Below are 19532 nucleotides of genomic sequence, written 5' to 3'. Positions count from 1 at the left end.
ATGTTAATATTTCCCAAAATGCACTACCTCATACCAGACAGCATCAGGTCAGGGTCAGGGTCAGACTAGTCTATGGTTCTAGCATACACCATGGGACACACGTGGACCAGTAGTGATTGCGTGCCCAAATGCTCAATCGTTCGATAGCTCCAAGAAGCACCATACCGGAAGGTAGATCGTCCATCCTCATAACATACAGATCGGAGGTCCAGCATCTGACGTGACGCGGCAGTAGCTCAGACTTCACAATTATATAAACGCTCCAGCGGCTGAAGCTCACCCTAATAACAAATAGTACTGAAGTTAAACTGTGCCTTTTCACCACCATGACTTCAACAACCACTAAAGAAACAGAAAAGCACTGCGTCCTATGCTGCCAAGAAGTCGATATCTTCGCCTTGGGAAAATGCGACCACCCAGTTTGTTACCGCTGCTCCACCAAAATGAGGGTGCTGTGCGACCAGAAGTACTGCGCCGTCTGCCGGGAGGAGCTCGACAAGGTGCGCATTTCTCCTCTACTGTATCTCGGGGATGGCGCTTGGTGTTGCTACCTAGGCCGCATTATTCTGGTAGTTTTACTGTAGCAACAATAATTAGAATTTGTATGATAACATCTTAGGTGGATTCATAGTGAACCAAAAGCATTGCTGGTAGATAATAAATAGCGACCAGCGGTGTCCACCAACTGTTAAGACTAATGTGCTTTTTTTGTCGCTGTCATTAGCTTAGCTGAGGTTAGCTAACATTAGCAAGTCAAATGTCGGTTGGCTGGTTAGAGTTAGCTAGTCAAACGTTGACAGTGTGCTAGTCCAGGGGGTCCCAAAGTGGGGTCATTGAGGGGGGGTTCCAGGGGTCCCCAGCAAAAACAGAAATAAATTATTTTCACTATAGCGTTAATCATATCCATAAGTAACACAATGACAGAATGTACGATAACTTTTGGTCTTGGGTTTCTCACACTCTGTAATAAAACATCTAAACGCAAGTCTTATCAAATAAGGGTCCATTGTCTAACTTTTGTCAGTTTAAGGGTCCTTGGCGTGAAAATGTTTGGTAAATCACTGTGCTAGTCTACCCGGAAGTATCCTGTTTAGTCCACTTAATGTGGCAATGAAGTTGTAATTCAGTGACATCTCAAACAAACCCGCTTGTGTATGGTAAATAGTTTAGCTGGCGGTGCCTTTAGTTGCTGGTTGCTAGTGTCTGTCTGCTGGTCATACGTTCCTCTCAGACACAGATAACTAGCTAAATAAATGTCAAGCAACCTGTCAGTGTCAAAAGGGCCTTGTTTGTGTGGATATAGTGTATATGTATGTGTGTGTGGATATATATATATATATATATATATATATATATATATATATATATATATATATATATATATATATATATACACACACACACACACATACTAGAGCTGGGCAGCGATTAAAATTTGTAATCGCATAATTTCACTGATTAATCGCAAAATGAAATAATGAATTCAAAAGTAGTGTTTATAGTGCTTTTTTATGTTCTACCATATGAACGAAATTGCCATAACATTTGCTCTGCAAAAACTTACCAGCATTTTTGTTTATAAAGTAGCAGTTAAAAAAAAAATGTAGTGTACATCTCAATTTAAACATAATGTATTCATCATGTCCAGAGATGAATTCCATCTGGTTGGAACGTGTTAATAAGAGACTTCTTATGTCCACGTTGTTCTGTTGTTGCTCTAACTCTGCAGCCCATGCTGGACTGGGCTTAGAGCCCCACAACTTTTCTGCACTTCGCAAGGACACTGTTCAACGCGCTATTAAGCAGAGACACTGAGGGACACTGTCCAACACGCTGTTAAGCAGAGACACTGAGGGACACTGTCCAACGCGCTGTAAAGCAGAGACACTGAGGGACACTGTCCAACGCGCTGTAAAGCAGAGACACTGTGACAGAACGCTGGAGACCGTGCGCAAAGCAGGGGACATGATCAGAAGGCTCCCAGCAGTGATCAGATTTCGTATCTATTCGTACTATCTGCCCTGACTGCGGTGACTTTATTTGACACATTCCACTGCTGTGCAACTTCAATAAAGTGTCCCGCGCGCACATGTTGTAGCGTGGTTGCTTTTGCAGTCCTCTCCTTTTCATACAACTCGTGTTTTCTTCTTGTGATGGTGCGTCTTGAGGGAATCTCATACCTGCCGTCGTTGTTGCGATTCTCAGACCGATGTCTGAGAATCGCAACTGGGCCTGCACTCTGTAGCTGTCCACGTTGCTATGGTATTTGTTAGCGTCTCTTTCCTTTGTTTATCTCTACCCCCCCCATGCTGCATCTAATGTAGTCTGCCGAAGCCTCGCGCCGCTGTGTGCTTCGTGGAATGATTTGCTGGTATCAACTGTCAAGGTGATATTTCAGACTGAAAGTACTCCGGTGATAAGAAAATTCAACTCTGCAGTATTTAAATATGTTGCTATTTGCTTGTATATTTTACAGTATACGTTTTCTGAGAATCTTTTTATTTTTAACCAAGCAAAATATGAACATGTATTGTAACTGAATCAGATCAGGAATTTATTGGGGATACCCAGCGAGAATACATTCTTTTTCAACAGCCCTACACTACCTCCACTTTCCCACAAAGTGTGTGTGCGGCGTGAGATGTTCAGCAGTTTTTTTTATGTTCGGACTGTCATGTTTTTCTCAGGTGGTGTTCGTGAAAAAACTGGAGGCCTTCTCATCTCTGCCCTACCAGCAGTTTCCCTGTGAAAAGAAGCATGATATCTATTTTTGTGATGAGAAGATCTTTGCCCAGTATAGGTACTGCTCTGCTTTTTTCTCTATTATTTATGATTGTGTTATCCATAGACTGTGAGTTCATTTTAAGTTGACGGTGCCAACAACTACAATCAGTGGTGACTCAACCACCAGTCATGCTGGTAACATTTGCCTGCGTCTCTGGTTCTCCCTCTTTGGTGACAGAATTGAAACCGAAAACCATGGCCGCTGAATAGAAACTGTCAATGTAAAATAATTAACACAAGATTGTAAATGTATGGTCAAAAATGAACGGTGTGTTACATTCATTCTCTATTAGTAGCCTCGATTTCTTTAATGCCTGTGTTTGATTTTTTTCAGAATGTTTTCAGTGACAATTTTAACTTTTTAAAATGTTGACTTTATTTTCCTAAGTAATTTCTCTTTGTTAAAAGGAGCTCATTTTGTTTGGTTTTAATCATGACTGTAGTGTGTGATTGTGTGTCTGCACTTTAAGTCAACACTGATTTTTAGATTGTCTTTATCAGGCATCTGCTGTTGCCAGAGTGCCTTTGCTGTTCAGAGCCGAAGGTCTTCTCCAAGTTTGAGGAGCTTGAGCAGCACATGAGGAAGCAGCATGAGCTCTTCTGTTGCAAGCTCTGCACAAAGCATCTCAAGGTATACTCATATCCAACCAGCTGATACAGGTGGGGGGGCTTGTCAGTCTTTGGTCAGAGTCAAAATATCACAGAAATACAGCCCGGGGTTAGCTCAGTTGGAAGAGAAGGCGCCCATATATATAAAGGTTTACCTGTGGCCCTTTGCTGCATGTCGTTTCCCCCTCTCGCTCTCTCCCCTTTCATGTTTTCATCTGTCCTTTGAAATTAAAGGCCTAAAAAGCCCCCCAAAAAAGATATACTGCCCTAGCTCAAGCAGTCCTTATAGTATTAACATATTGATCAGAATGGATGCACTGCAAAGTAGGTTGATCGATTGTTTGCATGACAAATGATGTAATTAATTTCTGCCAAAATTTAAAAAGCACACTAAGTACAACTTAAAGTGTTTGGTATCAGATTAACATTACAATGACAGGAAAAATGTTCATATTGATATTTCAGAATTATGAGTAAATATAATTCATCTAATTGTTCCCAGCATCAGTTGTTTTGTAGCTATCTATAATTATATTTTCAGTATGATCTGCACTTTATTTATAGATGGAAAGGTACATCTTTGTCCATTTTTATTAAAAGAAAACCCCCAAAAACTATTTTTGATGACATATTATGTCTAGATTTGTTCTTTAAACTTTTCCTTTCCCACCAGATTTTTTCCCATGAGCGTAAATGGTACAACCGTAAGGAACTGGCACGTCACAGATTACATGGAGACCCAGACAACACCAGCCACAGAGGACACCCACTCTGCAAGTTCTGCGATGACCGTTACCTTGATAATGATGAGCTGCTTAAACACTTGCGCAGGGACCACTACTTCTGCCATTTCTGTGATGCAGATGGTTCTCAGGAATACTACAGGTGTGTGTATAGCTTAGTTTTACACACACACACACACACACAGAGAACCCCCATTTAGTCACTATAGAGGTTGCTCTATAGGTCAAGGCAGTTGTTTAAATTATTTTTTTTTTAACCCTGCTATCAACAGTGATTACCAGTACCTGAGTGAGCACTTCAGAGAGAGTCACTATCTGTGTGAGGAGGGCCGCTGTGCCACAGAACAGTTCACCCATGCATTCCGCTCTGAGATTGACTACAAGGCCCACAAGGCTGCAGCACACAGCAAGAACCGAGCAGAAGCTCGACAGAACCGCCACATCGACCTGCAGTTTAACTACGCCCCGAGACAACAGAGGAGAAATGAAGGTTGTGAGCTGCTATTGCTCTGTTTTTGTGTTTGTGTGAGAGACTTATGTTGATAGAACTGTAGTTTGAAGGCAGCCACTGTGAATAAAACATTTGTTTGTGTGTGTAGGTATGGTGACAGGTGAGGACTATGAGGAGATGCGTCACGCTAGAGGAGGAAGAGGAAGGCCTCATGGGGGACAGAAGAGCTGGAGATACTGCCGGTAACTCTAGATTATCATTGCTGTGTGATTGGATGGAAATTTATGACTGTGAATCGCAAGTAAGCATCAGACCCGCCACTTCACATGTTGTGGGGCAGATTCCTTTGTATCTGTGCACCAACAGCAAAGAGAACATATGCATAATTGATATTTATGTGAATGCTATCATTAGCCTGACAACTGGACTGCCGAGCATCCAGCGCCATTGTTGAAGAGTGAACATGGAAAATATTTGATAAATGGCTGCACGACAGTGTCACAACTGAGTGCCACAACCTTGTACTGAATTTTGGATGGCCAAGTGCAAATTCAAGTACTACAGTATGATTGAACGATATGAAAACAGAAGTGATCGCCCAAGCCTAGTAGCTGTTGCAGTCAAACTCTAATTCGTTTTAAGTCATTTTGTCACATATTGGTCTGCTTTTGAGTTTCGAATTTGAATTTGTTTCTGTGCAGAGATGAAGAGGACAGGGAGGTGGCAGCTGCTATGAGGGCTTCCATGGCAAAGCATAGACAGGAGGAGAGAGGACCGATGCAGGAGAGAGGCCCCATGCAGGAGAGAGGCCCCATGCAGGAGAGAGGCCCCATGCAGGAGAGAGGCCCCATGCAGGAGAGAGGCCCCATGCAGGAGAGAGGCCCCATGCAGGAGAGAGGAACAATGCAGGAGAGAGGCCCCATGCAGGAGAGAGGACCGATGCAGGAGAGGATTGCTCCCAAACACTGCAGAGAGGAGAGGACGGAGAGAACAGAACCAGAAGAGCCCAGACACCGGACCGGACCAATAAAACCATTAAGCAAACCTCCAGGTGGTAAAACGAAAAAAGTATTAAAATTATACTTGTTGTTCTGGGTGTGTTGTTTTTTGCATTTACCATTTGGTTTAGTTGCACAGCTGCCCCTTAAATAGTCTTGTTGCATGATGGGATGCCAGTATTTTAGCTGTAAGGGCAAAGTATTGCAGGAGCAGAAGAGAGATCATCACCAGCCAAACCCTCAGTGTGCTGACGTATTTCTTTCTGTTTAACAGTAAAAACGATGAAGACCGCTAATCTTGGTGATGAAGAAGATGACTTCCCAGCTTTAGGAGCCAGAGCTGCTCCAGCCATGTAAAGTTTTACGCACAGTACACACTGCAATCCTCATCATCCGGGGTAGGCTGAAATGTTCAATTTCTGTTGTTACTGTCTGTTTATTTCCAGGGTAAAGCCATGTCATGCGACGCTAACAGCAGCCCATGCAGCTCTGAAGGAAGACGACTTCCCTAGCCTCTCAGCGGTATCTGTTGCATCTCCTATGACCCCAGCTTACTCTGCCCAACCTAAGAAGAATTCCTCTTTCCAGGAGGAAGATTTTCCGGCGCTCGTGTCCAAAATCCGGCCCCTCAAACATGCAGCTGGCACCAAGTCTGCTTGGTCCAACCATACTGTTCTGACTAAACCCAACACTCAACCTCCACTGTCCTCTAGACCTCCTCCTCCTCCTCCCTCATCTGCATCCTCTGGCCCTCAGCCCCTCTCCTCAAACTCTTCATCTTCACGGAGGAAAAAGAAGGTAGGCGAGAACGGAAAACCAACATCTACCCGCTCTCCTCCTTCATCTGATGATGATGATAACAGAGGCATGACTCAGCAAGAGTTCCGCTCAGTGCCCACCATGATGGATATCTCGTCTTTGCTCACCGTTAAAGGAGGCAAAAGCAAACCCTCCGCTGTGACCACTAAGCCTCCAAATCCAACCCCCAACACTCCCCCTACCTCCAAAGCCATTAAGAAGAAGAAAACACAGAAGAACACAGCTGATCCCTCTACGTCTGTGTCTTCAATGTCGGGGACGACACCAACTGTAGTGGCAAACTCAGTGGAAACAGTGGCACAAAAAGAGAACGTCCCTGAGAGAAGTTGTAACAAACCCCCCTCCAGTACTGTGACAGCACCACTGATGAGTGGATTGGCTAATGGCAACCCGGAGAAGTCACCACCCATTAGTAAAGAGGCAGTTGCAATAACCCTCCATCCCAAGCCAGATCCCCCTCTTGATCGGGAGGAAGAGTTCCCTGCTCTCATGACCAAGAACCCACCACCAGGTACAGCACTACATAATAGCCACACTATTCTATCTATTGTCTTTTAACAATTTGTCCCTTTTTATATATTGTTTTACTTACTATCATACATAACGCCTTACCTTTTTAATTAAGGTCACTTGTTGTGGTCATCCTTTTGCAATAGTACAGTTGTAGCTCACGCACCATGTTAATCTCTCAGGCTTCAAGTCCTCCTTCCCGCTGAAGGCCTCAGCTCCTGCCCCGTCCCCAGTTTTGCCCCCACCTCCACCTGGCCTGGGTATCTCAGCCCCTAACCCTCCCCCAGGATTCACTGGGATCCCACTCAACAGCAATGTGGTGGAGCCCGCTCCATCTGCAGTCAACCCGTAAGATAATCTCCCTTTTCATACAGGATTTCCCTTTGGTTTGTCTGTCCAACAAATATTTTGTTGATTTTTGTGTTGGCCTTGTCAGGGACTAAGTGGGTGAATGCATGATTTAAAAAAAAAAAATGTTTTGTGTCCAAGGCCCCCCAAGGTGTCAAGCAGTGGTTACCTGGTGCCAGAGGACTTCCATCAGAGGAACTTGGAGCTAATCCAGTCCATTAGAAAGTACCTCCACAATGATGAATCAAAGTTCAACCAGTTCAAGAACTTCTCTGCACAGTTCAGACAGGTACTTGCCACATTATAATCAAAATTATGATTCTGAGAATTATTTTGGGATGTTCCCATTATTAATGACAAATTTTACTGCTGTAATTGTGCACACAAATTATTATAACAATGGATGAATTGTATATTAAATATTTTAAATTATTGATTATTCATGTTTTAATACAGACAACAAAGACTGATATAACAGTACAGTTTTGAAGCCCCAAGTAAATAGTTCTGTGTCAATAGCTTGATGGCTTCCTTACCCTTTGCCTGACCTGCTCACTTTGTTTCCAGAGTGTGATATCAGCAGTCCAGTACCACAGCAGCTGTAAGGACCTGCTCGGAGATGACTTCAACCGCATCTTCAACGAGCTGCTGGTGCTCTTGCCAGACACTGGCAAGCAGCAGGAGCTCCTGACTGCCCAAGCAGACTGTAAGGCGCTGGAAAAGCAGTCGGGCACTGGAGGAGGAAAGAAAAACAAGAACAAGAAGAACGCCTGGCAGATGCCGACCGCAGTGGCTAACGCAGCAGCTGACCTGGACTGCCAGGTGTGCCCCACTTGCAGACAGGTACTGGCCCCTAAAGACTTCAACTCCCACAAAACCCTGCACACTGGAGAATATGAAGAGTTCCCTTCCTTGCAGTCAATTAGCCGTATCATCAGCTAGCCCCTCGTTTTTCTTTGCTCCGTGGGTCAGGCTTTCAGTTACTCATGCAGACTCCGGTGTGGAAAAAAGCAGCGTGTTTGTTGGGTATCATGTCCCGGCGGAGTAAAGGGCTTATAGCTCATAAGAAATTGGAATTGAAGAGGGTTATGGTGTTATTACTTTCTAAGGGGATCATGTTGATGGCACCGGCAACGTCTAACAAGAACTGTTGATTTATTTAATGTAAGAGGAGAGACAAGCCAAGGCCTTACTTGAATTCTTAGCTTCTTCGTACAAAAATTGTATTGATTTCAATTTTTTACCTTGCTTTGTGTTTTCACTTAGACCGAAGATGACAAAATGTATTTTGTTAACAGCAACGTTGATAAAGTATGTATGATTTTGCCAGCGGCGCTGCTTGGTTAAATAACAGAATAAACACACATGTTCGGTTTGACTATTTAGCACCATATTTATTTAAGTGTAGCCGTTTAATTGCGTTTAATTGTTTGTTGCTTTATGCTGAGGAAGGTCTGTTGAGTGTTTGAGTGAATGGATTGTTAGCGTTGTGAAGGAAGGTAAGTGACAGGATAAAAGCTGCTTCAGAAATCAGAACAAATAAGGTTGACTGTTTGAATGCTTTTTAATGTATACCATATTCTTTTAATCTGTTCACATCACTTGCCATTGGATGGGGTAATCAGCTGATTAATGGACTGGCTGTTTAGTGGTGTTGCACAAGGTTTCAAATGAAAACTAAATGAAAGCGTGAATTGCGTATTTTCGCAGTTGCATGTTCAAATAATCCATCAGTAGTGTAATGAGACACAAACCACTGAGGTCACCAGTTGTTTTATTAAGGCATACATTTTGTTATGAGTAATAACGAAGAAATTCCTAGTGTTATTGTAATGCTTGCAACACAAAAAAAGCATTGTCATTCCCATACTCACTCTCCACTCTGCCTCCGTCGTATTCCAGCTGTGACACACTGGGCATGTTTACTCTGTTAGAGGGGGACTAGTTGGATCCAGTACACAATCTGTTCATCTTCTCTCTCAGGACCCCTCGCCTGCTTCACTGCCCACCTGGTGTGTGTCTGTCCTGTCTGTGTGTGTGTGTGTTTGTTTTTGTCTGAATGAGTGTGTATATAGAGTTTGTGAACATCACCCAGCAGCTTACTCTATTTTCTGTCTGGCTTCAATAAAGCTGTTTCTGTCAGCACTGTATGTTTGTGTATCTTTGTTAGAAGTGTGGGTGTGGTGATGGAGTGATACATTTTTAGATGTCCTATAATTTCTGCATAATAAGAGATACTTACCACAGAACATAAACTGTGCGTCTTTAATCAATTACAAGTTATGTACATGAACTGTGCCATGTATTAAAATTGCATATTGCATCATTTTTAGTGACCAACCCATGTCTAGTTGAACTTTTTAAATCATTTAAACATGAAATAACTAATTATAACTCTCCAGACAGTTTATGGTGCATCGCTACAAGCGGCCCCTTTCACATAGTTTTCCATTGTCCCTTGACAAATTGTTATAAAATATTGATTATAGCTGCTTTGAAGATAACACAAGTCTTTACACATTAAAGTCAAGCACAGAAACAGGCAGTCCAAAACATGTTTTCTTTTTTATTCGAGTGACGGTCAGACTGCAGTCCAGAGACATTCAGGTAATAGACAGTGACACACATCTCTGTACACAGCGTTTTTACACTGAACACCTTCAGAACAGGAAGAAACAACAAAAACATGTTAAAGGGGTATAGCACGCTACAAAGCCAAATCAATGTTTACTTGTTTGTTGGTTGAAGGGGCTTAATTTTTTAATATTGAAGGGGGAGATATTGTAACATCCATGCAATGTATTGTACTGAAAACCACACTGATGCCAAAAAAACTGATGCCACCCGTGTTACTTTTATAGTCTCAGTCCAACAAAAAAGCATGAAGACATGATTTTAGTGCTGACGGCCCCTTTAAGAGCGGTCAAACAAAGTATTTCCAACAAACACTGCATCCTAGTTAATGAATAATCATATTATTTCTATATTTTCAGTAGTACAGGACAAACCATACCCTAGACGGCAACACAAACAGGTTCCATTTACTTTAATAACGTACTGAATTTTACAACCAACCAATACCACAGTAGTGTACATGGGCCAGAGCACAAAACAGAATGCTTTTCTTATTTATTTCTACCATACTGACTGAAGAAGAGACCAAAGCACTGAGAACAATAATACAACCTGACCTGACAGTGACCCCCCAAACAATCTAATAGTACCCCATTAGTACCTAATACCCCCATCAGTACCCCAGTCTCACCTAACCACAGTTAACAGGTCACTAGCAGCCCAGTAATACCCAGGATTCAAAGAACTATACTGGCAGTTTGTCGTATTTAGCATAATTGTTCATGCTTTAAGAATTTGAAGACTTCATACCTGGAGTCTCTACAATCTGATATTCATATCATATTAGAATCAGACCATGATGTTGAGATAACTATTTGATGACTGGGATTAATATAACATAACACACAAGAAGGAATCCTGTCAGCTGCACTGATGGCTGGTAAATCTCACTTTGCAAAACAGCTTGTCTACTTAAGAATTACATAGTATCCAATATATAATTAGATCTATACAACAATTTCATGCATTATTATCATGATGAAAGCCATTGCTGCAGTACCTTCTCTTGTCTGCAGAGGGCGGTGTTCCCTCAGGATCAGTCCGAATTGCAGGCAAGGCGTTCCGCAGCTCTATATTCCTCTAATATGTAGTTTTATATTTGGCTCTGTTCGTCAAAAAACTCTTACTTTCATACTTTGAAATTCATATATCGTGACAGTGACATTAATATAATATTTAGCAGAAATACCATTTTTTGGGGGGGGGGAAAGACTAAATTGTGTAACAGACTTATGATTTCCTCCTTTGCACTAAAACTTTGACAAACACATGTTCAAGAAAATAACTTTTCTGCACCACAAAATGCAATTAACTACTCGCATTCACACATTTTCACACCCAGACCAACACGTCTCACACGCATGCTAACGCACGTGCACATGTACATGCACATCTACACTTGTTGCACATGGACGCACTCCTCACACACACACACACACACACACACCACAACTACAGATTTGCTGATGGCGAGTGTACGTGAACCACGACACAGAAACTGCTACACACCAAAATGGTTGTTAGGGTTACTATCTACATCAGGGCCCTTAGTGACCAGCATCCACCCAACCCTATCCCTGTCACAATGGCAACAAATGCTGACCCCTCCACCCTAATGGCAGGATTGCAGGATCAATTAATTAGCCAGCTAGTGATCCTCAACATCCCACAAACAGATATTTTGCCTGAGACTGCACCGAATAACCGCCCTGGCTAAATAAAAGCTTATCTGTGGCCCCTCTGCTTTTTGATTACAAAAAATCCGATAAACATTAACAACACAGAAGTAATGTGGTAATCAGAAGACAGCAATAAGAACACAGGGCAGTTTGGCAGCTTCCTAAACGTAAACATAAAAAGACCTGACTTGCCCAAAATCTTCCTACTCGACCCATTTTATACACACAACACCCAATATAAGACACTGTCTCAAATCACACACTACATACATTCCCTGGTACCATGGACGGATTATGGGATAATGGGCCCCCGGCCACAGACCCCCACCCCTCTTGGTGGTGATGATTTTGAGTCTCTTTGTAGTCATTTTGTGTCACTTTATAGTTTTATTTGCATCTCTTTGTGACCAATGTGTCTCTTTGTAGCTGTTTGTGTCTCTTTGTGGCTCTCTCTCTTGCCTTCTTCTTTGTGGCCGTTTTGTGTGTCCTTGCAGTCGTTTGATTGACTTTCCAACAAGAAATGCACAAAATCACAAAAAGAGGCTGTGGTCCAGGGGCCCCCTGACCCCTGGGGCCTGTGCCGCAAAAGGCCCATTCAATAATCCATCCATGCCTGGCTCACAAATAACAGACTGAAAAGTGATTATGGTTTCCCCAGTGAATCTTAAGATTCACAAACCTGTAAAATTAACCCTCATACACAAATAATCAAGGAATATTTTGCATTGTGAGACAGTTTTCCTCAAATGTGTATAAAGTAATGATTGCACTTCACCGAGGAAGTCCATAAATGCTTGGAAAGATGATATAAAAGCTTTTTGACCAATACTGAATCTATTCAAATTGTCAACACATTATTTTGTGGATGAAAAGCTCTCTGAGGATCTGTTAGATTCAGATATCATTTCCATATCTTGCAAACTTTGCAGGGAAGCTGAATCGACGTCAGATCAACTATTACAATATGGACATTTGCCTGAGATTTGTTAGTACAATTCAAAGACTAGCATGTTATTTGAGACAGTGCCTCAATTGGTCTTATCTGACGCTAACTAACCTACCTACAGTACAGTACATACCTACTTAGAGACCTACATGTGAGATATTGCACTTAGTCACAAAACATTGTTTTTTTTTTACAGCATGTGGAAATCTACTTAATTAAGTCACTGTCTGAGACACACAGTACAGTATGGCACTTAGTTGATCTCTAAGTTTAGAAACATGCAGACTCAACACATGATCACTTTTAACTGCAGCAGGGAAAGTGGGAGGAACGACTAGACCGTACTGTAGCTAAAACAACAACATTCCCCGCTCTGTTTGGCATGAAAGGGGATTTTGACACTTCGATGAATGGAAGGAATAAGATGAAGGTGCTGTATGTGAGTGCCCTCTGCACTACTTGTTTGCCGATACTGCTTTGTGGTGGAGTCGCTCACTTGTTGAGCCCTTTATTTCTTTTGGTGTCAAAATAGTGTGTACATACTGCAAAGTGGCCTCCTCTTTTTACATGGCCTCCTTTTGTTTTCTTTTTCTCTCATGTGTTCTGATCTGAGGACACTGGATTTGCGAAAGTGGGAAATTGATTTTAACATACAGGTCAAGAAAAGAGCAGATAAAGCTGGAATGTTAAGCAAGGAAAGGGAACGAGAGGAGGGAACAAAAAAAAAGAGGCAGTTCTTTTTTTTCTTTTTTTTTCTTTAACAATTGTTGAAAACTCAGCCCAGATCAACACAATAACAACTGCAGGTGTAACATCAAAGAAAGCCATTTTCTATCACTTTCCTCTTATCCACCTCTTATTCTTCCACCATCAGATCTATCTTATCTAGTAAATGGGAACCTGGTATGTGGGTGCTGCGTTGTTCTCGGTGAATGGGGGGCTCTGGTAGGTCTCTGTGGTCTCAGTGGTGCCAACCGGTGAGTTGGAGGGGTACGGCTGGGTGGGAGCGCCGCCGTCCATGTGCTCCGTGGTGAACAGAGTCATGTCTGTGCCGAGCAGATACTTCTGGACTGCACGCACTGTTAGACCAGCCTACCGGGGGGGGGGGGGCAAAATGGAAAAGTTTAGAAAAAACAACTACGTATATTCTGCACTAGCTAGCTATTTACCTCCAGATAGCTGTCAGTCATGTTAAAAGCAGGATTGTTTTATACACAGTAATGTAATTAGGTACTTCACCTCTAAAGTAAAGTTACCTTGACATTAAGGGTGCACCTTTCAGAAAATGTCATGATTTAATATTGATTTTTAGGCTCAGGATTTGATTCAAAATCAATGTTCGATTCAAAATGATTATCAATTTAAAAAAAAAGTGATTCACAGTATGTACATGTAGTTTCTTTTCCCCTGTGATAGCAGGCTATACACGCCGTTACAACACGGAAAAATGAATTGATTTTTGGAATTCTGTGAATCGATTTTGAATCTGTAGAGCTTGAATCTTTTTTTTTTGCGTCACATGTCTTCTTGGAAAAGTTTGACAATGTGGGAAATGGGCACATTCCCATTTTAACGTTGTTTTTCCACTTTTGGTTTAACCAACGAGATATAAACCATTCATTTGTTAGCTTCAGAGGTGCTGAAAGGCAGATTGTGTTATATTTGGACCGAGCCAGGCTAGCTGTTTTCTCCTGTTTCAGTCTGTGCAATGCTAAGCTAACCTGCTGCCGGCTAGGGCTTTATGTTTAAAGGACAGAAATGAAAGTGGTATCAATCTTCTGATCTAACGCTCTCTTTCAGAAAGCGAATAACGCAATTTCCAAAAATGTAGAACTATTCCTTTAAAAAGCTAAGTGTAAATGTTAGACAAGGATGAAGACTCCTCTAAACGCACTAACTTTATTAACTTCTAAAAGTAGGTGCAGCATGAAGATATTAGGCACGATTCAGCAGATGCATGGCTGGTTTGTCACCTTAAATTTGAGTCAGAAACAGATTTCTGTTCCTAGTTTAGGCCATGGATGGATTATCTAAAGGGGCCCCCAGGCACAGGCTCTGTGGCCCAACTGGTCAGGGTGCCTCTAATCCAGAGCCTCAGTTTGAAGTGTTAACTTTCAATTTTTTGCTTTGGAAAGTCATATTGCTCAGTCAAAACTGTGCATGTCCTGATCATGTTAAGATATTGACATTTTTAGACTTTAATACAAATTTATTGTGCAATATTTGGTGCAATACAGTATTTGAGGAGAGGAGCGTAGAAAGGAGGAACACACTCTCCAGCGTGACAGTCAGGTGCAGTTGTAAGTCATGGTTGACCGGCGAGATGTTGCTGAAAAATATGTAAATATATTGAATGTGGGTTTTTTGTTATTAGGTTAGGAGTGGGCCTTTCCTGCATCTGTGCCTAGGAGCCCATTGTCTCATCCTCTGCCCATGATTTAGGGGAGATTGTACATTTTTCAACAGCTGTGGGTGTATTTTGCAATCCCGAAGGACAAACCTAAGATCAATGGGTAAAACATCTATTTTGTAAGGTTCATGTTACGGGGACAGTTCACCCCAAATTAAAAAAAAGTTGCCTGTGAGTTGCCCATTGTTGGAGATATCGGCTGTAGAGGTGTTGGCCATCTCTCCAATTTGATGGAATTATTCGGCACTCAGCTTGTGGTGATTAAAGTAGCAAAAAATTGTATTGTTTGCTGCTTTGTGCACGAAAAAACACTGTGTGACTCACATCACAACAATCTAGATTGATAAATAGCACTACAGTCTAGGGAGAACTGTGCCTTTAATGTTCCAGTGTCAATTATCTATTGGTTGGTTAAAGGCTGATCTGCACTTATTAGGAATACTAATCCAACCAAATGCCTGCTGAGCCTTACCAGAACTTAATTTGTAAAAAAAAAGAAAAAAAAAAAAAAAAGGAAAGGAAGAAGAAATACATATCCAGAAATAGGTAGGTATAATTATTTTAGCCCTTGTGTTGTCTTCCCATTGACCATTCAACTTTTGATTTTCAGGGGTATGAATTTAAAATTTTAACTATTTGGTTGTTACTTTTGCTGCTTTCCTGACATTTTTGCCACCTTTCCTGATGTTTTTATCAATTTTTGTGGGCTTTTATGACATTCCCCCCCCCCCACTTTTTTAGCATTCTTTTATTATTTTTTCCAATGCTATAAAATTGATTTAAACCTAAATGAAAGCTTTGTACTGATGGTTTATTTTACTTGTTATGAGCGTTGTAGGGAACCATCCTCAGTATTTTTTATTTTTTTTTTGTTGACAATTTGGTTGAAAGAAACCTAAATTTCTGATGTAGAAACCTTTTGGAAATAGGGCTAAATTTGACCCGAGGACAACAGGAGGGTTATAAAATAAAAAATGTGTCACTATGAAACATTGTGTTGCATTTGTTTCCACTGCTGCATGTGTGTGTATGTGTGCCTCTGTAGTGGCATGTTCTTACCCAGGTGATTATGGAGAAGAAAGAGAAGGCGATTGCAGCCCGGGCTGCATCTGCCCCTTGGTTGAGTGGCAGCTCATCAGCTGTGGTTCGAGACCACTGATTGGCCAGGAAGCAGAAACTTACAAAGTACAGGAAGGCCCAGAAGCCTGCCAGAAACCAGTGGAACGATAACACTTTGTTAAAACAGAAAAAAGGTAATTTCCAAGTTGACTTTAAACATGAAACACAATGACTTGCAGGTGCATTTTTTTAAATCCAGGGCCCGCAGTTCTTTGTTCCCTTTAGAAATAAACACTCTCATTTCTCTAATACCTTTTAATGACACTTAACAGGTTTCATTTCTCTTATGGTGCAAAGGAGCAGTCATCTGAAACAAAGTGGTTTTCTTCTTCTTTTTTTCGCATTTTGGGAAAACCCAACCTTTATCAGTCATTAAACCACAGGCTAACTATGAAATGGCCCAAGTGCAAATGTCTGTACTCTCGGGGAAATTATGAGAAAAAAAATGTATATCAACTAACTCTATATGTTTGCTTTTATGTGTGTAAATACGACACACTAACACAATCGCCTCCTCACCTGAGAAGCCGATCTCAAGCATTATGGCCTTCTTCCTGTCTTTGACAGAGCTGATGGAGGAGAACTTGTAGTCAACCAGGAAGAAGAAGGAGCACGCCAGCAAGCCCACCAGGCCCACGAACACACCGTAGTTGCACGCGTCTGCATTCTTATTGAAGACGCAGTGGAGACGCTCGCTGCCCATGTTGACATAACCCTCGTTCACGATGGAGGCGAAGACCACCAGGGAAAATATCTGTGGACAGGGACGCAAGAGGAGAGAGTAGAGGAGGAAAGAGGAGGTGGAGTAACGTAGTGATTATTGCCTTAACATTCAACATATCTCTCCCTCACTGCCTCCCTTTTCCCAGGCTTACAAGAAACAGGATTGTGGCAGCACTCCTCCACAGCCTCTCTTTGAGCGGGCTGCTCAGACCAAAGGCATTAACCTAATTTCCCCCCTTTCTCCCTGACTGACTGAAGAGGTGGATGCTTCACTTCCCCTCAAGAATCACATCGTCCTGAGGCGGTGTGTGTGTGTGTTTACCAAAACAGGAAGTGTGATAAAGGTTGCTATAGCTCATGCTATAAAACTTTTTTTCCACCCCTGTTAGTTCATCCCACCCTCCTTGAAGTCTCATCTGTAGATCTGTATTTCTTCCCAGCTCTGTTACACTGACTATGGTCAGCTGACTAACACTGGGTGGCAGAATCGGGCCATGTGACACACACACATGCAGAAATGCACTCATACTTGGGGGTGTGGATCATGTGATGGTGGAGGGACACACAATATACATTGTAAACTGATCATGTGTGTGGATATAATCTGAGCAGACACACACTCAGGTGCTTTTAGTCAATCAGCATGATAAAGCTGCTCATGTATCACGGCACTACATCCCCAAACGGAAAGACAAACTTTAACTTATTTCTTTGCATGATTTAAGTGTGTGTGTGTGTGTGTGTGTGTGTGTGTGTGTGTGTGTGTGTGTGTGTGTGTGTGTGTGTGTGTGTGTGTGTGTTTGTGTGTGTAAGCCATTTTTCAACCCAGTAAAAAGGAAGTGCTGGCCAAATTGAATATTATTGGCTTTTTATCTCATTAATCTCTTCTGTGGTTAACTTTTTAGCCTTCTCCCTTCATGTTGTCTCATCCGCTTTACATTTTGAGCTCCTTGATACTCAATTGGTCAACTTTTTGCAGTCAGCTGTAGGACTTACAGTATGTTAAGCTGGAGATGCAGCAGCATCTTTGTAACCAGTGATTAAAAGCCACTAAGTAACTTAAAATAGTAATGTACTTGGGTATGATTTTAAGATAATTGTACTTTACTTGAATAGGGTTATTTTTATACTTTGAACCCAAGGTGGGGAACCTCTGGATTAAACTGCCTAAATGTAGGCCTACATAAAGTAGTTTGAAAAAGATCTCCGAGTTGTTCAGCTACAACACTTGCATCAGTATTAACAATCTTATAATGTCATATACTTCAGGAAACGGGGCTAATTTTTCTGCATAAAAACTACATGCACTTTCGATACTATAAGTTAATTTAGCTGATAATACTTTTGTACTTTTACTTGAGTAGGATTATGTATTGGTAGGCAACTTTTTCCACCACTGATTATAGCTACACAGTGATATGTGATGTGACATGAGGGAAAAATAGACCAACAAAGCAACCCAATTAATGAATTAGCCCAAATAGTTAAACAATTATTGATGTACAGGCTAAGCGCTTCGCAAAAGGCTCCAAACGTGTCCAGAGGACAGCAGTAAATCCTGTAGTAGGCCCTCTGTCCTCCTCTTACTAGAAACATCCATATACATACATCCATATAGGTACCGGGGTTGCTTTAAGGATGAGGTTTTTTTGCACACATCTCACGCTCTAGGACAGATCCCTCCTCACTGAAGACCTTCTCCGTGGCCCTGCGTGCGTAATGATGATAACGGACCAATCACAGGTGGGGTGACGGACGACGACCGTTTAGGGTAAATCAGCAATATCATTAGCTGAACATTGGCGATATAAACGAAGAAGTCGTGTAATAATCCGGTTATTTTAGATAAAATAACAATAATAATGTCATGAATAACAGGAAGCAGGAGGTTGAGACATGAAAAGGATAGCCTATAGGCCTATGGATCTTTCTCATTTTCTACACAATCCGGTCTGCTGCACATCTGTATTTCTTTTCTTTTTTAATAAGGATAGGTCGGTTTCTACCCAAGGAAAACAATCTTTAGTAAAATCAGTTTCATGGGCAGGGTGTCAGGCAGCCACCAGGCCTTGGTTACACCCTCTGCATTTCTTTGAAGATATCCTCCGATATAAACATTGATTCCGCGGTTTCCATTTACACACCCTGCTTATCAATTATCGCTGGATTTCTGGTGGCTATATTTGCAGGGAGAACACGTCACGGGTCTCGCGCAGAAACGATAACAGACAGCCCCCACATACACACACACACACTCTATAACAGCAGTGCCGGGAAAACCCGCTCTCACCCAAGACAGCACTCTGAGGATGGTCTGGGGTTGTTTGGCGAAGGCAATCGGGTCGATAGTGGACCCGGCCCGGCCGGCTCCGAACGATCCCACTCCGTCCATCTTCTGTCGCTCTCTCTCTTTCTCTGTGCGCTTCTAGCGGCTCCACGCTCCCGGCTCCACGGCAGGATGGATGCGCTGCTGCTTTCTGCTGTTCTCTGCTGTATGGACGGGTCCGGCGCGCGGGCACAGGTGCGCGGGCACAGAGGAGGACGCCGAAATTGGGACGCGTGCATGACAGTTGTGCCCGCGCTAAAGACTGTGGTGAGAAAAGCCATTTGATCAAATTGTTATATTATCGTGACAATATGGAATATTATAGGCTTTTATATTGATAGGCGTTAGAAATACAATAAAGTAGCCTATGTTGACTCAGTGTTACAACAATGCAAATCGGTTTTCTGATGCATTGATTTGGGGCCATGTGCCC

The 19532-nt window shown here is 42.1% G+C and overlaps 2 protein-coding genes across 3 annotated transcripts; one reads left to right on the top strand and one right to left on the bottom strand.

The window, feature by feature from the left end:
• Positions 1-120: 120 nt before the first annotated feature.
• Positions 121-9412, top strand: znf598 (zinc finger protein 598). 2 transcript variants are annotated; one of them, XM_034894130.1, is made up of 13 exons: positions 121-500; positions 2688-2800; positions 3286-3415; positions 4067-4278; positions 4409-4626; positions 4748-4829; positions 5289-5377; positions 5468-5638; positions 5860-5938; positions 6032-6915; positions 7097-7262; positions 7404-7551; positions 7830-9412. In XM_034894130.1, the coding sequence occupies exons 1-13, from the start codon at positions 327-329 to the stop codon at positions 8202-8204; spliced, it is 2841 nt and encodes a 946-aa protein (XP_034750021.1). In that variant the 5' UTR covers positions 121-326; the 3' UTR covers positions 8205-9412. The 2 variants fall into 2 exon arrangements, with proteins under 2 accessions (XP_034750021.1, XP_034750020.1); XM_034894129.1 differs by having other exon boundaries at positions 122-500; positions 4736-4829.
• A 395-nt stretch (positions 9413-9807) lies between these two features.
• syngr3a (synaptogyrin 3a) lies at positions 9808-19311 on the bottom strand. Its single transcript, XM_034894142.1, has 4 exons — positions 19064-19311; positions 16570-16804; positions 15991-16136; positions 9808-13613 (listed from the first exon to the last, which is right to left on the bottom strand). The coding sequence occupies exons 1-4, from the start codon at positions 19163-19165 to the stop codon at positions 13407-13409; spliced, it is 690 nt and encodes a 229-aa protein (XP_034750033.1). The 5' UTR covers positions 19166-19311; the 3' UTR covers positions 9808-13406.
• Between the last annotated feature and the right edge of the window lie 221 nt (positions 19312-19532).

This window comes from Etheostoma cragini, chromosome 15 (assembly GCF_013103735.1).
Source record: "Etheostoma cragini isolate CJK2018 chromosome 15, CSU_Ecrag_1.0, whole genome shotgun sequence".
In the NCBI taxonomy this organism is placed as follows: Eukaryota; Metazoa; Chordata; class Actinopteri; order Perciformes; family Percidae; genus Etheostoma; species Etheostoma cragini.
The sequence above is the reverse complement of the archived record's forward strand: the minus strand, read 5'-3'. Positions and strand labels throughout refer to the sequence as shown.